This window comes from Oncorhynchus mykiss, chromosome 9 (genome assembly GCF_057628025.1).
Source record: "Oncorhynchus mykiss isolate SJ-2025 chromosome 9, ASM5762802v1, whole genome shotgun sequence".
Lineage (NCBI taxonomy): Eukaryota > Metazoa > Chordata > Actinopteri > Salmoniformes > Salmonidae > Oncorhynchus > Oncorhynchus mykiss.
The window spans coordinates 3371639-3394184 of NC_143030.1; the positions used below are offsets into that span (position 1 = coordinate 3371639).

The window sequence follows — 22546 nt, forward strand, 5'->3', positions numbered from 1 at the left end:
AGAAAATCAAAAGAAATCAGCTAAGACCTCAGAAAATAATTGTAGACCTCCACAAGTCTGGTTCATCATCCTTGGGAGCAATTTCCAAATGACTGAAGGTACCACGTTCATCTGTACAAACAATAGTACGCAAGTATAAACACCATGGGACCACGCAGCTGTCATACCGCTCAGGAAGGAGACGCGTTCTGTCTCCTAGAGATGAATGTACTTTGGTGCGAAAAGTGCAAATCTATCCCAGAACAACAGCAAAGGACCTTGTGAAGATGCTGGAGGAAACAGGAACAAAAGTATCTATATCCACAGTAAAATGAGTCCTATATCAACATAACCTGAAAGGCCGCTCAGCAAGGAAGGAGCCACTGCTCCAAAACCGCCATAAAAAAGCCGGACTACAGTTTGCAACTGCACATGGGGACAAAGATGGTACTTTTTGGAGAAATGTCCTCTGGTTTGATGAAACAAAAATGGAACAGTTTGGCCTTAATGACCATCGTTATGAAAGGAGGAAAAAGGGGGAAGCTTGCAAGACGAAGAACACCATCCCAACCGTGAAGCACGGGGGTGACAGCATCATTTGTGGTGGTGATTTGCTGCAGGAGGGACTGGTGCACTTCACAAAATAGATGGCTTCATGAGGCAGGAAAATTATGTGGATATCTTGAGGCAACATCTCAAGACATCAGTCAGGAAGTTAAAGGGGCGGCAGGGTAGCCTAGTGGTTAGAGCATTGGACTAGTAACCGGAAGGTTGCAAGTTCAAACCCCCAAGCTGACAAGGTACAAATCTGTCGTTCTGCCCCTGAACAGGCAGTTCCTAGACCAGTTAACCCACTGTTCCTAGACCAGTTAACCCACTGTTCCTAGGCCGTCATTGAAAATAAGAATCTGTTCTTAACTGACTTGCCTGGTTCAATAAAGAAGGTAAAAAAAAAAGATTTAAAAAAGCTTGGTTGTAAAAGGGTTTTCCAAATGGAGAATGACCCTAAGCATATTCCAAAGTTGTGGCAAAATGGCTTAAGGACATCACAAAGCCCTGACCTCAATCCTATAGAAAATGTGTGGGCAGAACTGAAAAAGCGTGTGTGAGCATGGAGGCCTACAAACCTGACCAAGTTACATCAGCTCTCTCAGGGGAAATGGACCAAAATTCACCCAACTTATTGTGGGAAGGCTACCTGAAACTTTTGACCCAAGTTAAACAATGCTACCAAATACTAATTGAGTGTATGTAAACGTCTGACCCACTGGGAATGTGATGAAATAAATAAAAGCTGAAATAATAATAATAATACTATTATTCTGACATTTCACATTCTTAAAATAAAGTGATGATCCTAACTGACCTAAAACAGGGAATTTGTACTGGGATTAAATGTCAAGAATAGTTAAATAGTGAGTTTAAATGTATTTGGCTAAGGTGTATGTAAACTTCCTACTTCAACTATATATCTTATTGTAAAAGGTTAGAGGTCATACTAACCCGTTGTACTTTGTCCAGGTAGATCTTAGTGTAGAAGAGTTGGTCATCATCGTTGTCTTTATGTTTCCACTGTTGAACAATCTCACTGAGCTCTGGAGCATACCCTATAAACCCTTCACACAAAGACAGACACACTCCAGGGTTAACACACTACAGCATACCCTAAAACTGATAAACCTGACTGATAAACCTAATGACGTGTCTGACTGGCTAATGTCTTACTGATAAACCTAATGATGTGTCTGATAAACCTAATGATGTGTCTGATAAACCTAATGGTAACTGGTCCGGCAACAAATTTTCCTAAAGGAAACCATGGGTAGTGGTGTGTAGTGGTGTGATAGTATGTAGTAGTGTAAATTGGGGCCGCATTGGTTGGCGCGTTGGACTAGTAACTGAAAGGTTGCTAGATGGAATCCCCTGAGCTGACAAGGTAAAAATCTGTCATTCTGCCCCTGAACAAGGAACCCACTGTTCCGAGGCCAGTTAACCCACTGTTCCGAGGCCAGTTAACCCACTGTTCCGAGGCCAGTTAACCCACTGTTCCGAGGCCAGTTAACCCACTGTTCCGAGGCCAGTTAACCCACTGTTCCGAGGCCAGTTAACCCACTGTTCCGAGGCCAGTTAACCCACTGTTCCGAGGCCAGTTAACCCGCTGTTCCGAGGCCAGTTAACCCGCTGTTCCGAGGCCAGTTAACCCGCTGTTCCTAGACCAGTTAACCCGCTGTTCCGAGGCCAGTTAACCCGCTGTTCCTAGACCAGTTAACCCGCTGTTCCGAGACCAGTTAACCCGCTGTTCCGAGGCCAGTTAACCCACCGTTCCGAGGCCAGTTAACCCACCGTTCCGAGGCCAGTTAACCCGCCGTTCCGAGGCCAGTTAACCCGCCGTTCCGAGGCCAGTTAACCCACTGTTCCGAGGCCAGTTAACCCACTGTTCCGAGGCCAGTTAACCCACTGTTCAGAGGCCAGTTAACCCACTGTTCCGAGGCCAGTTAACCCACTGTTCCGAGGCCAGTTAACCCGCTGTTCCGAGGCCAGTTAACCCGCTGTTCCGAGGCCAGTTAACCCACTGTTCCTAGACCAGTTAACCCACTGTTCCTAGACCAGTTAACCCGCTGTTCCGAGGCCAGTTAACCCACTGTTCCGAGGCCAGTTAACCCGCTGTTCCGAGGCCAGTTAACCCACTGTTCCTAGACCAGTTAACCCGCTGTTCCGAGGCCAGTTAACCCACTGTTCCGAGGCCAGTTAACCCACTGTTCCGAGGCCAGTTAACCCGCTGTTCCGAGGCCAGTTAACCCGCTGTTCCGAGGCCAGTTAACCCACTGTTCCGAGGCCAGTTAACCCACTGTTCCGAGGCCAGTTAACCCACTGTTCCGAGGCCGTCATTGAAAATAAGATTTTTTTTACCCCCTTTTTTCTCCCCAATTTCGCGGTATCCAATTGGTAGTTAGTCTTGTCTCATTGCAGCAACTCCCGTACGGACTCTGGAGAGGCCAAGGTCGAGAGCCATGCGTCCCACGAAACACAACCGCACTCCTTCTTGACACAACGCACATTCAACCCGGAAGCCAGCCGCACCAATGTGACGACTCTAGGCCAATTGTGCGTCGCCCCATTGACCTCGCGGCCGGCTGCGACAGAGCCTGGGCTCGAACCCTAGCACTGTGCTAGCACTGTGCCACCCGGGAGGCCCAGAATTTGTTGTTGAATAATTGTAAAATAAATTAAATATATATTTTTTAAAGGGTGTGTATAGTAGTATAATTGTGTCTGTGTGTGAGGCTTTTACCTCCAGAGTTGAGGTATCTCTTCCCGGTGTGTAGTAATGTAATTGTGTGTGTGTGTGTGTGTGTGTGTGTGTTTTACCTCCAGAGTTGAGGTCTCTCTTCCCAGTGTGTAGTAATGTAAGTGTGTGTGTGTGTGTGTGTGTGTGTGTGTGTGTGTGTGTGTGTGTGTGTGTGTGTGTGTGTGTGTGTGTGTGTGTTTTACCTCCAGAGTTGAGGTCTCTCTTCCCGGTGTGTAGTAGTGTAATTGTGTGTGTGTGTGTGTGTGTGTGTTTTACCTCCAGAGTTGAGGTATCTCTTCCCGGTGTGGACAGGGGGGTATTTGGGGGCTAGTTTCTGGTCAGGCCAACAGAAGCCCTCGGCAGAGAACACCAGCCGATGACCCAGTCTGGAAAACTTCCACAGCAACTCTTCTGGACCACTGGCTAAGATTACATCATAACTACAGAGGAAGAGGAGGGAGCCTTCATCATCACCATCATTATTCCAGGGCCCACCAGCCCACGTCATATTAGATCAAGCAGAGAGGGTGGGGCAACACCCAACCACAAACAGCTGATCAAACAGCCCCCCCTCCCCACAAAAACACAGAGAGAGAGAGAGAGATAGCAGAGGTCTCAGGAGTGTGTGTGTCGGTAGAACAAAGAATCGTTTCAAAAGGGAGTGAGTGGAAGGAGGGAAGGACAGAGAACCGGAAGAGGAGGGAAGGCCAGAGGACAGGAAGAGGGGGAAGGACATGAAGAGAGGGAAAGACAGAGGACAGGAAGAGAGGGAAGGACAGGAAGAGAGGGAAGGACAGGAAGAGGAGGGAAGGACAGGAAGAGGAGGGAAGGACAGAGGACCGGAAGAGAGGGAAGGCCAGGAAGAGGGGGAAGGCCAGGAAGAGGGGGAAGGCCAGGAAGAGAGGGAAGGCCAGGAAGAGAGGGAAGGCCAGGAAGAGAGGGAAGGCCAGGAAGAGGAGGGAAGGAAGGGACAGGAAGAGAGGGAAGGCCAGGGGTGAGAGGGAAGGCCAGGAAGAGAGGGAAGGCCAGGAAGAGGAGGGAAGGACAGTAAGAGAGGGAAGGACAGTAAGAGAGTGAACGGCAGAGGCCAGGAAGAGAGGGAAGGCCAGGAAGAGAGGGAAGGCCAGGAAGAGAGGGAAGGCCAGGAAGAGGAGGGAAGGACAGGAAGAGGAGGGAAGGACAGGAAGAGAGGGAATGGCAGAGGCCAGGAAGAGAGGGAAGGCCAGGAAGAGAGGGAAGGCCAGGAAGAGGGGGAAGGACAGGAAGACAGGGAAGGCCTGGAAGAGAGGGAAGGACCGGAAGAGAGGGAAGGACCGGAAGAGGAGGGAAGGACCAGAAGAGGAGGGAAGGACCAGAAGAGGAGGGATGGACAGGAAGAGAGGGAAGGCCAGGAAGAGAGGGAAGGCCAGGAAGAGGGGGAAGGACAGGAAGAGGGGGAAGGCCTGGAAGAGAGGGAAGGACAGGAAGAGAGGGAAGGACAGGAAGAGAGGGATGGACCGGAAGAGGAGGGAAGGACAGGAAGAGGAGGGAAGGACCGGAAGAGGAGGGAAGGCCAGAGGACCGGAAGAGGAGGGAAGGCCAGAGGACCGGAAGAGGGGGAAGGACAGGAAGAGGGGGAAGCACAGAGGACAGGAAGAGGGGGAAGGACAGGAAGACGGGGAAGGACAGGGAGAGAGGGAAGGACAGAGGACAGGAAGAGGGGGAAGGACAGGAAGAGAGGGAAGGCCAGGAAGAGAGGGAGGGACAGAAAGAGGGGGAAGGCCAGGAAGAGGGGGGAGGCAAGGAAGAGGGGGGAGGCCAGGAAGAGGGGGAAGGACCGGAAGAGGAGGGAAGGACAGGAAGAGGAGGGAAGGACAGAGGACCGGAAGAGGAGGGAAGGCCAGAGGACCGGAAGAGGAGGGAAGGCCAGAGGACCGGAAGAGGAGGGAAGGCCAGAGGACAGGAAGAGGGGGAAGGACAGGAAGAAGGGGAAGGCCAGGAAGAGGGGGAAGGCCAGAAAGAGAGGGAAGGCCAGGAAGAGAGGGAAGGCCAGGAAGAGAGGGAGGGACAGGAAGAGAGGGAGGGACAGGAAGAGAGGGAAGGACAGGAAGAGAGGGAAGAACAGAGGACCGGAAGAGGAGGGAAGGCCAGAGGACAGGAAGAGGGGGAAGGACAGGAAGAGAGGGAAGGCCAGGAAGAGAGGGAAGGCCAGAGGACAGGAAGAGGAGGGAAGGCCAGAGGACAGGAAGAGGAGGGAAGGCCAGAGGACAGGAAGAGAGGGAAGGCCAGGAAGAGAGGGAAGGCCAGGAAGAGAGGGAAGAACAGGAAGAGAGGGAAGAACAGGAAGAGAGGGAAGGCCAGGAATAGAGGGAAGGCCAGGAAGAGGGGGAAGGACAGAGGACTGGAAGAGGAGGGAAGGACAGAGGACCGGAAGAGGAGGGAAGGACAGAGGACCGGAAGAGGAGGGAAGGCCAGAGGACAGGAAGAGAGGGAAGGACAGGAAGAGAGGGAAGGACAGGAAGAGAGGGAAGGACAGAGGACAGGAAGAGGAGGGAAGGACAGGAAGAGGAGGGATGGACAGGAAGAGAGGGAAACACAGGAAGAGAGGGAAGGACAGGAAGAGAGGGAAACACAGGAAGAGAGGGAAGGACAGGAAGAGAGGGAAGGCCAGGAAGAGGGGGAACGACAGAGGACAGGAAGAGAGGGAAAGACAAGAGGACAGGAGTGCAGACGCCAGACGTGCTAGTGTAGACGTGCTAGTGTAGACAACGCAAGCTAGTGTAGACAACACAAGCTAGTGTAGACGTGCTAGTGTAGACAACACAAGCTAGTGTAGACGTGCTAGTGTAGACAACACAAGCTAGTGTAGACGTGCTAGTGTAGACGTGCTAGTGTAGACAACACAAGCTAGTGTAGACAACACAAGCTAGTGGAGACGTGCTAGTGGAGACGTCTTAGTGGAGACGTGCTAGTGGAGACAACACAAGCTAGTGTAGACGTGCTAGTGTAGACAACACGTGCTAGTGTAGACGTGCTAGTGGAGACGTGCTAGTGTAGACAACACAAGCTAGTGTAGACGTGCTAGTGTAGACGTGCTAGTGTAGACAACACAAGCTAGTGTAGACAACACAAGCTAGTGGAGACGTGCTAGTGGAGACGTGCTAGTGGAGACAACACAAGCTAGTGTAGACGTGCTAGTGTAGACAACACAAGCTAGTGTAGACGTGCTAGTGTAGACGTGCTAGTGTAGACAACACAAGCTAGTGTAGACAACACAAGCTAGTGGAGACGTGCTAGTGGAGACGTGCTAGTGGAGACAACACAAGCTAGTGTAGACGTGCTAGTGTAGACAACACAAGCTAGTGTAGACGTGCTAGTGGAGACGTGCTAGTGTAGACAATACAATCTAGTGTAGACGTGCTAGTGTAGACAACACAAGCTAGTGTAGACAACACAGTGTAGACAACACAAGCTAGTGTAGACAACACAAGCTAGTGTAGACGTGCTAGTGTAGACAACACAAGCTAGTGTAGACGTGCTAGTGTAGACAACACAAGCTAGTGTAGACAACACAAGCTAGTGTAGACGTGCTAGTGTAGACAACACAAGCTAGTGTAGACGTGCTAGTGTAGACAACACAAGCTAGTGTAGACATGCTAGTGTAGACAACACAAGCTAGTGTAGACAACACAAGCTAGTGGAGACGTGCTAGTGGAGACGTGCTAGTGTAGACAACACAAGCTAGTGTAGACGTGCTAGTGTAGACAACACAAGCTAGTGTAGACAACACAAGCTAGTGTAGACGTGCTAGTGTAGACAACACATGCTAGTGTAGACGTGCTAGTGTAGACAACACAAGCTAGTGTAGACGTGCTAGTGTAGACGTGCTAGTGTAGACAACACAAGCTAGTTTAGACGTGCTAGTGTAGACGTGCTAGTGTAGACGTGCTAGTGTAGACGTGCTAGTGTAGACAACGCAAGCTAGTGTAGACGTGCTAGTGTAGACAACACATGCTAGTGTAGACAACACAAGCTAGTGTAGACGTGCTAGTGTAGACGTGCTAGTGTAGACAACACAAGCTAGTGTAGACGTGCTAGTGTAGACGTGCTAGTGTAGACAACACAAGCTAGTGTAGACAACACAAGCTAGTGTAGACGTGCTAGTGTAGACAACACAAGCTAGTGTAGACGTGCTAGTGTAGACAACACAGTGTAGACAACACAAGCTAGTGTAGACGTGCTAGTGGAGACGTGCTAGTGGAGACAACACAAGCTAGTGTAGACGTGCTAGTGGAGACGTGCTAGTGGAGACGTGCTAGTGTAGACGTGCTAGTGTAGACAACACAAGCTAGTGTAGACGTGCTAGTGGAGATGTGCTAGTGTAGACAACACAAGCTAGTGTAGACGTGCTAGTGTAGACGTGCTAGTGTAGACGTGCTAGTGGAGACGTGCTAGTGGAGACGTGCTAGTGTAGACAACACATGCTAGTGTAGACGTGCTAGTGTAGACAACACAAGCTAGTGTAGACGTGCTAGTGTAGACAACACAAGCTAGTGTAGACGTGCTAGTGTAGACAACACAAGCTAGTGTAGACGTGCTAGTGTAGACAACACAAGCTAGTGTAGACGTGCTAGTGTAGACGTGCTAGTGTAGACAACATGTGTTGCAGTAGACCCACCTGTCCACAAACATAATGACCATGTCCTTCTAGTGTAGACTAGTGTAGACGAGTGTAGATGTGTTGCAGTAGACCCACCTAGTGTAGAATCGTGTAGACTAGTGTAGACCCACCTGTCCACAAACATAATGACTATGTCCTAGTGTAGGCTAGTGTAGGCTAGTGTAGACTAGTGTAGATGTGTTGCAGTAGACCCACCTAGTGTAGAATCGTGTAGACTAGTGTAGACTAGTGTAGACCCACCTGTCCACAAACATAATGACCATGTCCTTCTTGGCAGAGTGTTTGAGGAGTTCTGTCTTCAGCCAGCGAACTTTCTGACCTCCTCCTACAGTACGAGCAACATCTCCTCCCTTCCACTGTTCACCTAGACCCAGCACCTACACACACACACCCCGTATCACACACACACATATTTTCCAGTGAATGTGTGTGTGTGTGTGTAGGTGGGGGAGTGTGTGTGTGTGTGTGTGTAGGTGTGCAGAGAGACAGTATGTGTGTGTGTAGGTGTGTGTGTGTGTGTAGGTGTGGGAGTGTGTGTAGGTGTGGGAGTGTGTGTAGGTGTGGGAGGCTGTGTAGGTGTGGGAGGCTGTGTAGGTGTGGGAGGCTGTGTAGGTGTGGGAGGCTGTGTAGGTGTGGGAGGCTGTGTAGGTGTGGGAGGCTGTGTAGGTGTGGGAGGCTGTGTAGGTGTGGGAGGCTATGTAGGTGTGGGAGGGAGTGTGTGTGGGAGTGTGCGTGGGAGTGTATGGGAGTGTATGGGAGTGTGTCTAGGAGTGTATGGGAGTGTGTCTAGGTGTGGGTGTGTGTGTGTGTAGGTGTGGGAGGCTGTGTAGGTGTGGGTGTGTGTGTGTGTGTAGGTGTGGGAGGCTGTGTAGGTGTGGGAGTGTGTGTGTGTGTAGGTGTGGGAGGCTGTGTAGGTGTGGGAGTGTGTGTAGGTGTGGGAGTGTGTAGGTGTGTGTGTAGGAGTGGGAGTGTGTGTAGGTGTGGGAGTGTGTGTGTGTGTGTGTGTGTGTGTGTAGGTGTGTGTAGGTGTGTGTAGGTGTGTGTAGGTGTGTGTAGGTGTAGGTGTAGGTGTGTGTGTGTGTGTGTGTGTGTGGGAGTGTGTGTAGGTTGGGAGTGTGTGTAGGTGTGGGAGTGTGTGTGGGAGTGTGTGTGTGTAGGTGTGATGGTGTGTGTGTAGGTGTGATCGTGTGTAGGTGTGTGATGGTGTGTGTAGGTGTGTAGGTGTGTGATGGTGTGTGTAGGTGTGTGATGGTGTGTAGGTGTGTAGGTGTGTTGGTGTGATGGTGTGTGTGTGTAGGTGTGTGTGTGTGTGTGTGTGTGTAGGTGTGGTGTGTGGTGTGTGTGTACCTTAACAGTATAGTTGAACTCTTTGCTGGTTCTCATAAAGCGGGTGAAGCCATCAGTGTCCTCTGTAGCTACTGTTATTACCAAGAGATTCTCTATAGGAGAGAGAGGGAGGGGGAGAGGGAGGGAGGGAGGGAGAGATAGAGGGGGAGGAGGGAGGGAGGGAGGGGGAGAGGGAGGGAGGGAGGAGAGGGGGAGAGGGAGGGAGAGAGGGAGAGAGGGAGAGAGGGAGGGGAGAGGGAGGGGGAGAGGGAGGGAGGGAGGGAGGGAGGGGGAGAGGGAGGGAGGGAGGGAGGGAGGGAGGGAGGGAGGGAGGGAGGGAGGGAGGGAGGGAGGGAGAGAGGGGGAGAGGGAGGGAGAGAGGGGGAGAGGGAGGGAGGGAGAGGGGGAGAGGGAGGGGGAGAGGGAGGAGGGAGAGAGGGGGAGAGGGAGGGAGGGAGGGAGAGAGGGGGAGAGGGAGGGAGGGAGGGAGGGAGGGAGGGAGGGAGGGAGGGAGGGAGGGAGGGAGGGAGGGAGGGAGGTGGGGAGAGGGAGGGAGGGAGGTGGGGAGGGAGGGAGAGGGAGAGAGGGAGGGGGGGGGAGGGAGGGAGAGAGGGGGAGAGGAGGGAGAGAGGGGGAGAGGGAGGGAGAGGGAGGGAGAGGGAGGGAGGAGGAGGGAGAGAGGGAGGGAGGGGGGGGGAGGGGGAGAGAGGGGGGGGGGAGAGAGGGAGGGGGAGGGGAGGGGGAGGGAGAGAGGGGGAGAGGGAGGGAGAGAGAGAGGGGGGAGGGGAGAGTGGAGGGAGAGAGGGGGAGAGAGGGAGGGGAGAGGGAGGGAGAGAGGGTGAGAGAGGGAGAGAGAGAGGGAGGGAGGGAGAGGGAGGGGGGGAGGGAGGGAGGGAGAGGGAGGGAGAGAGGGAGGGAGGGGGAGAGGGAGGGAGGGAAAAGCAACACATTAGATCCAAACCAAATCATAGAAAACAGTTGAAACATTCGAAAGAATTGAACAAAAAACTGAAAACTAGAATGCTATTTGGCCCTAAACAGAGAGTACACAGTGGCAGAATAACTGACCACTGTGACTGACCCAAACTTAAGGAAAGCTTTGACTATGTACAGACTCAGTGAGCATAGCCTTGCTATTGAGAAAGGCCGCCGTAGGCAGACCTGGCTCTCAAGAGAAGACAGGCTATGTGCACACTGCCCACAAAATGAGGTGGAAACTGAGCTGCACTTCCTAACGTCCTGCCAAATGTATGACCATATTAGAGAGACATATTTCCCTCAGATTACACAGATCCACAAAGAATTAGAAAACAAACCCGATCTTGATTAACTCACATATCTACTGGATGAAATACCACAGTGTTCCATCACAGCAGCAATATTTGTGACCTGTTGCCACATGAAAAGGTCAACTAGTAAAGAACAAACACCATTGTAAATACAACCCATATTTATGTTTATTTATTTTCCCTTTTGTACTTTAACTATTTGTACATCGTTACAACACTGTATACAGACATAATATGACATTTGAAATGTCTTTATGCTTTTGGAACTTCTGTGCGAGTAATGTTCACTGTTAATTTTTAAACCAGGTGAGTGCAGAGGACTAGACAAAACTAACCCCCCCGATGACTAGACGAAACTAAACCCCCATTGACTAGACGACACTAACCCCCCGAGGACTAGACAAAACTAACCCCCCCGATGACTAGACGAAACTAACCCCCCGGATGACCAGACGACACTAACCCCCCGAGGACTAGACGAAACTAACCCCCCCGATGACTAGACGACACTAACCCCCCCGATGACCAGACGACACTAACCCCCCCCGAGGACTAGACAAAACTAACCCCCCCTCCCCCCCGATGACAAGACAAAACTACCCCCCCCACCCAGACGACTAGGCTAACCCACCCCAGACGACTAGGCTAACCCCCCCAGACGACTAGGCTAACCACCCTCAGACGACTAGGCCATCACCCCCCACCCAGACGACTAGGCTAACCCCCTCAGACGACTAGGCTAACCCCCCTCCCCCACCCAGACGACATGGCTAACCCCCCCACCCAGACGATTAGGCTAACCCCCCCACCCAGACGACTAGGCTAACCCCCCTCAGACGACTAGGCTAACCCCCCTCAGACGACTAGGCTAACCCCCCTCAGGCGACTAGGCTAACCCCCCCAGACGACTAGGCTAAACCCCCTCAGGCGACTAGGCTAACCCCCCTCAGGCGACTAGGCTAACCCCCCTCAGGCGACTAGGCTAACCCCCCTCCCCCACCCAGACGACAAGGCTAACCCCCCACCCAGACGATAAGGCTAACCCCCCCACCCAGACGACTAGGCTAACCCCCCTCAGGCGACTAGGCTAACCCCCCTCAGGCGACTAGGCTAACCCCCCTCAGGCGACTAGGCTAACCCCCCTCAGGCGACTAGGCTAACCCCCTCCCCCCACCCCACCCAGACGACTAGGCTAAACCCCTCAGGCGACTAGGCTAACCCCCCTCAGGCGACTAGGCTAACCCCCCTCAGGCGACTAGGCTAACCCCCCCAACCCACCCAGACGACTAGGCTAACCCCCCTCAGACGACTAGGCTAACCCCCCACCCCACCCAGACGACTAGGCTAACCCCCCTCAGGCGACTAGGCTAACCCCCCCAGACGACTAGGCTAACCCCCCCCAGACGACTAGGCTAACCCCCCCCCAGACGACTAGGCTAACCACCCTCAGACGACTAGGCTAACCCCCCTCAGACGACTAGGCTATCACCCCTCAGACGACTAGGCTAACCCCCCCACCCAGACGACTAGGCTAACCCCCCCCCTCAGACGACTAGGCTAACCCCCCACCCAGACGACTAGGCTAACCCCCCTCAGACGACTAGGCTAACCCCCCACCCAGACGACTAGGCTAACCCCCCTCAGACGACTAGGCTAACCCCCCCACCCAGACAACTAGGCTAACCCCCCACCCAGACGACTAGGCTAACCCCCCTCAGACGACTAGGCTAACCCCTCCCAGACGACTAGGCTAACCCCCCCCAGACGACTAGGCTAACCACCCTCAGACGACTAGGCTAATCCCCCTCAGACGACTAGGCTATCACCCCTCAGACGACTAGGCTATCACCCCTCAGACGACTAGGCTAACCCCCCCACCCAGACGACTAGGCTAACCCCCCCCTCAGACGACTAGGCTAACCCCCCTCAGACGACTAGGCTAACCCCCCTCAGACGACTAGGCTAACCCCCCACCCAGACGACTAGGCTAACCCCCCTCAGGCGACTAGGCTAACCCCCCTCAGACGACTAGGCTAACCCCCCTCAGACGACTAGGCTAACCCCCCCACCCAGACGACTAGGCTAACCCCCCTCAGGCGACTAGGCTAACCCCCCTCAGGCGACTAGGCTAACCCCCCTCAGACGACTAGGCTAACCCCCCTCAGGCGACTAGGCTAACCCCCCTCAGACGACTAGGCTAACCCCCCTCAGACGACTAGGCTAACCCCCCTCAGGCGACTAGGCTAACCCCCCCTCAGACGACTAGGCTAACTCCCCCCCCTCAGGCGACTAGGCTAACCCCCCTCAGGCGACTAGGCTAACCCCCCTCAGGCGACTAGGCTAACCCCCCTCAGGCGACTAGGCTAACCCCCCTCAGGCGACTAGGCTAACCCCCCCACCCAGACGACTAGGCTAACCCCCCTCAGGCGACTAGGCTAACCCCCCTCAGACGACTAGGCTAACCCCCCCCAGACGACTAGGCTAACCCCCCCTCAGGCGACTAGGCTAACCCCCCTCAGGCGACTAGGCTAACCCCCCTCAGACGACTAGGCTAACCCCCCTCAGACGACTAGGCTAACCCCCCTCAGACGACTAGGCTAACCCCCCTCAGGCGACTAGGCTAACCCCCCTCAGGCGACTAGGCTAACCCCCCTCAGACGACTAGGCTAACCCCCCTCAGACGACTAGGCTAACTCCGCCCACCCAGACGACTAGGCTAACCCCCCTCAGGCGACTAGGCTAACCCCCCTCAGGCGACTAGGCTAACCCCCCTCAGGCGACTAGGCTAACCCCCCTCAGGCGACTAGGCTAACCCCCCTCAGGCGACTAGGCTAACCCCCCTCAGGCGACTAGGCTAACCCCCCTCAGACGACTAGGCTAACCCCCCCTCAGACGACTAGGCTAACTCCCCCCACCCAGGCGACTAGGCTAACCCCCCTCAGGCGACTAGGCTAACCCCCCTCAGGCGACTAGGCTAACCCCCCTCAGGCGACTAGGCTAACCCCCCTCAGGCGACTAGGCTAACCCCCCTCAGGCGACTAGGCTAACCCCCCTCAGGCGACTAGGCTAACCCCCCTCAGGCGACTAGGCTAACCCCCCTCAGGCGACTAGGCTAACCCCCCTCAGGCGACTAGGCTAACCCCCCTCAGACGACTAGGCTAACCCCCCTCAGGCGACTAGGCTAACCCCCCTCAGGCGACTAGGCTAACCCCCCTCAGGCGACTAGGCTAACCCCCCTCAGGCGACTAGGCTAACCCCCCTCAGGCGACTAGGCTAACCCCCCTCAGGCGACTAGGCTAACCCCCCTCAGGCGACTAGGCTAACCCCCCTCAGACGACTAGGCTAACCCCCCTCAGACGACTAGGCTAACTCCCCCCACCCAGACGACTAGGCTAACCCCCCTCAGGCGACTAGGCTAACCCCCCTCAGGCGACTAGGCTAACCCCCCTCAGGCGACTAGGCTAACCCCCCCTCAGGCGACTAGGCTAACCCCCCTCAGGCGACTAGGCTAACCCCCCTCAGGCGACTAGGCTAACCCCCCTCAGGCGACTAGGCTAACCCCCCCTCAGACGACTAGGCTAACTCCCCCCACCCAGACGACTAGGCTAACCCCCCTCAGGCGACTAGGCTAACCCCCCTCAGGCGACTAGGCTAACCCCCCTCAGGCGACTAGGCTAAGCCCCCTCAGGCGACTAGGCTAACCCCCCTCAGGCGACTAGGCTAACCCCCCCGGCTCCACAGAAGATCCAGCTGTTGACTAAGGCTGACTGACTCTTTCCATCCAGAACCATAATACTCTCTCTAGGACTGGGAATCTGGGAATGGATTTCCCCTGCATTTCCTCAGGGAGGAAAAGAGGGGGAGAGGGGGAGGAAAGGGGTGAGAGAGGGGGGGTGAAGGGGAGAGAGGAGGAGGAAAGGGGAAAAGAAGGGGGAGGGGAAGAGGAAAGGGGTGAGAGAGAGGGGGTGAAGGGGAGAGAGGAGGAGGAAAGGGGTGAGAGAGAGGGGGGAGAAGGGGAGAGAGGAGGAGGAAAGGGGTGAGAGAGAGGGGGGGTGAAGGGGAGAGAGGAGGAGGAAAGGGGATAAGAAGGGGGAGAGGAGAGAGGAGGAGGAGGAGGAAAGGGGATAAGAAGGGGGAGAGGAGAGAGGAGGAGGAAAGGGGATAAGAAGGGGGAGAGGAGGAGGAAAGGGGATAAGAAGGGGGAGAGGAGGAGGAAAGGGGATAAGAAGGGGGAGAGGAGAGAGGGCAGGAAGGTGGGAATCACAAACGCTCCCTTGTCTCTCCAGCCGGCTGGTCAGAGGGTATTCCACACGTAGCCTCCATATGCTGCTGTATGTGCTAAGAGACATGGAGTAGTGTGTGTGTGTGTGTGGGGGGGGGGGGGGGGGGCACCAATACTATAATACAGCACATAGCTACTAGCTTCTAATTTCAAGAGCTCCTAGCTCCTAGCTTCTAATTTCAAGAGCTCCTAGCTTCTAATTGCAAGAGCACCTAGCTTCTAATTTCAAGAGCTCCTAGCTTCTAATTTCAAGAGCTTCTAGCTCCTAGCTTCTAATTTCAAGAGCTCCTAGCTCCTAATTTCAAGAGCTCCTAGCACCTAGCTTCTAATTTCAAGAGCTCCTAGCTTCTAATTTCAAGAGCTCCTAGCTTCTAATTTCAAGAGCTTCTAGCTCCTAGCTACTAGCTTCTAATTTCAAGAGCTTCTAGCTCCTAGCTCCTGCTCTAGCTTCTAGCTCCTAGCTACTAATTTCAAGAGCTTCTAGCTCCTAGCTTCTGCTCCTAGCTTCTAGCTCCTAGCACCCATCTACACTACTGTTCAAGTTTGGGGTCACTTAGAAATGTCCTTGTTTTTTAAAGAAAAACACATTTTTGTGGTCCATTAAAATAACATCAAATTGATCAGAAATACAGTGTGGACATTGTTAATGTTGTAAATGACTGTTGCTGCTGGAAATGGCTGATTTTTAATGGAATATCTACAGAGGCTTACATAGGCCCATTATCAGCAACCATCACTCCTGTGTTCCAATGGAACATTGTGTTAACTAATCCAAGTTTATCATTTTAAAAGGCTAATTGATCATTAGAAAACACTTTCGCAATTATGTTAGCACAGCTGAAAACTGTTGTCCTGATTAAAGAAGCAATAAAACTGGCCTCCTTTAGACTAGTTGAGTATCTGGAGCATCAGCATTTGTGGGTTCGATTACAGGCTCAAAATGGCCAGAAACAAAGACCTTTCTTCCGAAATGCATCAGTCTATTCTTGTTCTGAGAAATGAAGGCTATGCCATGCGAGAAATTGCCAAGACAGTCAAGATCTTGTACAACGATGTATACTACTCCCTTCACAGAACAACGCAAACTGTCTCTAACCAGAATAGAAAGAGGAGTGGGAGGCCCCGATGCACAACTGAGCAAGTGGATAAGTACATTAGAGTGTCTAGTTTGAGAAACAGACGCCTCACAAGTCCTCAACTGGCAGCTTCATTAAATAGTCCCCGCAACGTCAACAGTGAAGAGGTGAGTCCAGGATGCTGCCCTTCTAGGCAGAGTTCCTCTGTCCAGTCTCAACGTCAACAGTGAAGAGGTGAGTCCAGGATGCTGCCCTTCTAGGCAGAGTTCCTCTGTCCAGTCGCAACGTCAACAGTGAAGAGGTGAGTCCAGGATGGTCCAGTGTCTGTGTTCTTCTGCTCATCTTAATCGTTTATTTTTATTGGCCAGTCTGAGATATGGCGTTTTCTTGGCAACTCTGCCTAGAAGGGCAGCATCCCGGAGTCACAAGGACATTTCTAAGTGACCCCAAACTTTTGAACGGTAGTGTATCTCTATCCTCGGCCCAGTAAAACAGCTGCATCTTTGGTTGTGTCAACACATCCAGCTGCCGAAGGCCTCCTTGGACCAAACATCACACATCAAATCTTATTAGTCACATGCGCTGAATACAACAGAATACGACCTTACCATGAAATGCTTACTGACAAGCCCACAACCAACAATGCAGTTCAAGAAATAGAGTGAAGAAAATATTTACGAAATAAACTAAAGTTAAAAACAAACAAAAGTGACACAATAAAATAACAATAATGAGGCTGTATACAGGGGATACCGGTACTTCTGTAACTAGAGGCAGAGCCTCCTCCCAGAGGCTGTATACAGGGGATACCGGTACTTCTGTAACTAGAAGCAGAGCCTCCTCCCAGAGGCTGTATACAGGGGATACCGGTACTTCTGCAACTAGAAGCAGAGCCTCCTCCCAGAGGCTGTATACAGGGGATACCGGTACTTCTGTAACTAGAAGCAGAGCCTCCTCCCAGAGGCTGTATACAGGGGATACCGGTACTTCTGTAACTAGAGGCAGAGCCTCCTCCCAGAGGCTGTATACAGGGGATACCGGTACTTCTGTAACTAGAGGCAGAGCCTCCTCCCAGAGGCTGTATACAGGGGATACCGGTACTTCTGTAACTAGAGGCAGAGCCTCCTCCCAGAGGCTGTATACAGGGGATACCGGTACTTCTGTAACTAGAGGCAGAGCCTCCTCCCAGAGGCTGTATACAGGGGATACCGGTACTTCTGTAACTAGAGGCAGAGCCTCCTCCCAGAGGCTGTATACAGGGGATACCGGTACTTCTGTAACTAGAGGCAGAGCCTCCTCCCAGAGGCTGTATACAGGGGATACCGGTACTTCTGTAACTAGAAGCAGAGCCTCCTCCCAGAGGCTGTATACAGGGGATACCGGTACTTCTGTAACTAGAAGCAGAGCCTCCTCCCAGAGGCTGTATACAGGGGATACCGGTACTTCTGTAACTAGAGGCAGAGCCTCCTCCCAGAGGCTGTATACAGGGGATACCGGTACTTCTGTAACTAGAGGCAGAGCCTCCTCCCAGAGGCTGTATACAGGGGATACCGGTACTTCTGTAACTAGAAGCAGAGCCTCCTCCCAGAGGCTGTATACAGGGGATACCGGTACTTCTGTAACTAGAGGCAGAGCCTCCTCCCAGAGGCTGTATACAGGGGATACCGGTACTTCTGTAACTAGAGGCAGAGCCTCCTCCCAGAGGCTGTATACAGGGGATACCGGTACTTCTGTAACTAGAGGCAGAGCCTCCTCCCAGAGGCTGTATACAGGGGATACCGGTACTTCTGTAACTAGAGGCAGAGCCTCCTCCCAGAGGCTGTATACAGGGGATACCGGTACTTCTGTAACTAGAGGCAGAGCCTCCTCCCAGAGGCTGTATACAGGGGATACCGGTACTTCTGTAACTAGAAGCAGAGCCTCCTCCCAGAGGCTGTATACAGGGGATACCGGTACTTCTGTAACTAGAAGCAGAGCCTCCTCCCAGAGGCTGTATACAGGGGATACCGGTACTTCTGTAACTAGAGGCAGAGCCTCCTCCCAGAGGCTGTATACAGGGGATACCGGTACTTCTGTAACTAGAGGCAGAGCCTCCTCCCAGAGGCTGTATACAGGGGATACCGGTACTTCTGTAACTAGAGGCAGAGCCTCCTCCCAGAGGCTGTATACAGGGGATACCGGTACTTCTGTAACTAGAGGCAGAGCCTCCTCCCAGAGGCTGTATACAGGGGATACCGGTACTTCTGTAACTAGAGGCAGAGCCTCCTCCCAGAGGCTGTATACAGGGGATACCGGTACTTCTGTAACTAGAGGCAGAGCCTCCTCCCAGAGGCTGTATACAGGGGATACCGGTACTTCTGTAACTAGAGGCAGAGCCTCCTCCCAGAGGCTGTATACAGGGGATACCGGTACTTCTGTAACTAGAAGCAGAGCCTCCTCCCAGAGGCTGTATACAGGGGATACCGGTACTTCTGTAACTAGAGGCAGAGCCTCCTCCCAGAGGCTGTATACAGGGGATACCGGTACTTCTGTAACTAGAGGCAGAGCCTCCTCCCAGAGGCTGTATACAGGGGATACCGGTACTTCTGTAACTAGAGGCAGAGCCTCCTCCCAGAGGCTGTATACAGGGGATACCGGTACTTCTGTAACTAGAGGCAGAGCCTCCTCCCAGAGGCTGTATACAGGGGATACCGGTACTTCTGTAACTAGAGGCAGAGCCTCCTCCCAGAGGCTGTATACAGGGGATACCGGTACTTCTGTAACTAGAGGCAGAGCCTCCTCCCAGAGGCTGTATACAGGGGATACCGGTACTTCTGTAACTAGAGGCAGAGCCTCCTCCCAGAGGCTGTATACAGGGGATACCGGTACTTCTGTAACTAGAGGCAGAGCCTCCTCCCAGAGGCTGTATACAGGGGATACCGGTACTTCTGTAACTAGAGGCAGAGCCTCCTCCCAGAGGCTGTATACAGGGGATACCGGTACTTCTGTAACTAGAGGCAGAGCCTCCTCCCAGAGGCTGTATACAGGGGATACCGGTACTTCTGTAACTAGAGGCAGAGCCTCCTCCCAGAGGCTGTATACAGGGGATACCGGTACTTCTGTAACTAGAGGCAGAGCCTCCTCCCAGAGGCTGTATACAGGGGATACCGGTACTTCTGTAACTAGAGGCAGAGCCTCCTCCCAGAGGCTGTATACAGGGGATACCGGTACTTCTGTAACTAGAGGCAGAGCCTCCTCCCAGAGGCTGTATACAGGGGATACCGGTACTTCTGTAACTAGAGGCAGAGCCTCCTCCCAGAGGCTGTATACAGGGGATACCGGTACTTCTGTAACTAGAGGCAGAGCCTCCTCCCAGAGCAAAACGTATTGTCATGAAACAGCAGGGAGCAGGTCTCGAACCTTCGACCTTCTAGCCCGAAGTCCGGTGCGCTATCGACTATGCCGAGTCGTTACAATATTATATTTTACTAACATCAGTGCCACTCAATTTAGGACATTACTTTACTTTAGGTTACATTTAGACCCGTCTGGTATGATATATTACGTCCAATAAGACAGTAGGTTACATTTAGACCCGTTTAGTATGATATATTACGTCCAATAAGACAGTAGGTTACATTTTGACCCGTCGAGTATGATATATTACGTCCAATAAGACAGTAGGTTACATTTTGACCCGTCGGGTATGATATATTACGTCCAATAAGACAGTAGGTTACATTTTGACCCGTTTAGTATGATATATTACGTCCAATAAGACAGTAGGTTACATTTAGACCCGTTTAGTATGATATATTACGTCCAATAAGACAGTAGGTTACATTTAGACCCGTTTAGTATGATATATTACGTCCAATAAGACAGTAGGTTACATTTTGACCCGTCGAGTATGATATATTACGTCCAATAAGACAGTAGGTTACATTTTGACCCGTCGGGTATGATATATTACGTCCAATAAGACAGTAGGTTACATTTTGACCCGTCTGGTATGATATATTACGTCCAATAAGACAGTAGGTTACATTTAGACCCGTCTGGTATGATATATTACGTCCAATAAGACAGTAGGTTACATTTTGACCCGTCTGGTATGATATATTACGTCCAATAAGACAGTAGGTTACATTTTGACCCGTCGGGTATGATATATTACGTCCAATAAGACAGTAGGTTACATTTAGACCCGTCTGGTATGATATATTACGTCCAATAAGACAGTAGGTTACATTTTGACCCGTCTGGTATGATATATTACGTCCAATAAGACAGTAGGTTACATTTTGACCCGTTTAGTATGATATATTACGTCCAATAAGACAGTAGGTTACATTTTGACCCGTCTGGTATGATATATTACGTCCAATAAGACAGTAGGTTACATTTCGACCCGTTGGGTATGATATATTACATCCAATAAGACAGTAGGTTACATTTTGACCCGTCTGGTATGATATATTACCTCCAATAAGACAGTAGGTTACATTTCGACCCGTTGGGTATGATATATTACGTCCAATAAGACAGTAGGTTACTGCAAACCCGAAAGGAGGGTGGTTGGTGTGGAGAATAACTCTAACGTCTAGCAACCCCAAAGGTAGCGTGTTTTCATCTCATCTACTTTTAGCTACTTAGCATGTTAGCTAACCCTTCCTCTAACCTTAACTGTTTAACCTAACCCTTAACCCTTAACCTAGGGCCTAGCCACCTAGCTAACGTTAGCCACAACACATTGAAATCAATCATATATTATACGTATTGCAAATTAGTTTCATATTGTACCAATTGCAATTCCTAGCATACTATAAATGGCGACCCCTATTCCTACCACCACGACGTTACCCTGAAGTTGCCCCGCTATCTGCCGCTACTACATAGCTGGCCCTCCTAACCCCGGTCCCTGCCTACCCGGTGGGCCCTGCTAACCCCGGTCCCTGCCTACCCGGCTGGCCCTCCTAACCCCGGTCCCTGCCTACCCGGCTGGCCCTCCTAACCCCGGTCCCTGCCTACCCGGCTGGCCCTCCAAACCCGGTACCTGCCTACCCAGCTGGCCCTCCTAACCCCGGTCCCTGCCTACCCGGCTGGCCCTCCTAACCACGGTCCCTGCCTACGCGGCTGGCCCTCCTAACCCCGGTCCCTGTCTACCCGGCTGGCCCTCCTAACCCCGGTCCCTGTCTACCCGGCTGGCCCTCCTAACCCCGGTCCCTGTCTACCCGGCTGGCCCTCCTAACCCCGGTCCCTGTCTACCCGGCTGGCCCTCCTAACTCCGGTCCCTGCCTACCCGGCTGGTTAGAGTTATACATGCAGGGTCTGATACATGGTCCCGCTACTTGCTGACCCGATTCACCACCGTCACTATCAGATAAAGTCAATATTACTGGATCGATACATTTAGCTAACGGAGTTCCAGCTAGCGGTGTGAGTGGGCTGTGTTGGACGGAAACGGGTTTACCTGGAGGGATGACCCGCTGCTCCGCTCCGAGGCTGCTCTGCATCAAACCGAGTAGGAGCACACAGACCACGGCGATCCAACTCGACTCCATGGCCTTGGTGGTGAGACTTTCCGGGTGTAATTTGGCTACTGTACACTACAGTATATAATATGTCTCCCTCTCTCGCTCTCTTTCAGTAACGAAGATGATTCGCCCTGCGCAGTAGGAATATTCTGTCAACATACCGTTACCCCGCCCCTTTCAACCGGGTTCGAGCAATGAGAAGCAGCAGAGGAGTGATCGATGGGATGACACCCAATCAGAGCACCAGACGGACCGAGTGTGGACCAATGGGAGCAGGACAGATGGAAGTTAGAAGCGGTGATTTTCCTGCCTTGCGGCCACAGAAAGTTCTTGAAAAGAAGTGAAATGTGAATCTCTCTGCCACGTCGTTGGAATTCCTGGCCCAGACAGAAGAGGGGGAGGAGAGGATGGGAGAGACTCTCTCTCGACACCCCCCAGTAACGATGTTAGTTTATAGCTCATGTTTAGTTAGTTAGTAGATGGTATATAGTATTTAGTTAGGAGCTCTATGTAGAAGCTTTAATGTGTCGTATTATAATCTACTGTAACATACTCTACTCGGTTCCATTGATAGGAACGAATTCAATCACATTTATTAACAATTGATACAGACAAATTAATCATCTTAAAAGGGCAATTCCACCACTTTTCAACCTCATTTTCATTATCCCCAGCACAATGCCAGTGTCTGTCGGTAATCATCAATATGAGGTTTAAAAGTGGCAGAATATGTAAGATAATCTTTACAGAACAGTTATTATTTCACGTTATAAATAATAATGATACTATTATTCATATTATTAGGTATAGTTAATGGTGTGTTCTAGATGAGTAGCATTAAGGGTTCTTCAACAACAGGAGACCTGACTGATCTCAGGGAGAGAGACATCTCCCTAAAGCTGGTCTCTCACACGTGTCCTAATGTTGGTTTTACTGTTAGCTATCTTAAGATAAATGCACTAACTGTAAGTCTCTCTGGATAAGAGTGTCTGCTAAATGACTAACATGTAAATGTAAAAAGTCGTTAGTTCTGCGAAATCTATTTTTTGGTGGAAACCCGCTGCCCAGAACCTTTGGAGTAACCCAACTCAAAGTATGTCAGTGTTCAGTACTGATGTCAGTGTTCAGT

The 22546-nt window shown here is 52.0% G+C and overlaps 1 protein-coding gene across 5 annotated transcripts in view; it reads right to left on the reverse strand.

Moving 5' to 3' along the window:
• Window positions 1-21805, reverse strand: part of plod3 (procollagen-lysine, 2-oxoglutarate 5-dioxygenase 3) — a 61674-nt gene extending 39869 nt beyond the window's left edge. For 3 of the 5 annotated variants that reach the window (XR_016483005.1, XR_016483006.1, XR_016483007.1), the window contains exons 1-5: window positions 21354-21707; window positions 9276-9367; window positions 8169-8305; window positions 3545-3708; window positions 1483-1595 (exon numbers count right to left, since the gene is read on the reverse strand). Coding sequence is in view for 2 of the 5 variants with exons in the window: in XM_090183302.1 (XP_090039428.1) it covers window positions 1483-1595; window positions 3545-3708; window positions 8169-8305; window positions 9276-9367; window positions 21354-21444 (597 nt within the window). In the remaining 3 variants the exon portion in view is untranslated. Of the gene's footprint in view, window positions 1-1482; window positions 1596-3544; window positions 3709-7925; window positions 7952-8168; window positions 8306-9275; window positions 9368-21353 lie in introns of those variants that run through there. The other 2 variants (XM_090183302.1, XM_090183303.1) reach the window with 2 other exon arrangements.
• Window positions 21806-22546: the final 741 nt, after the last annotated feature.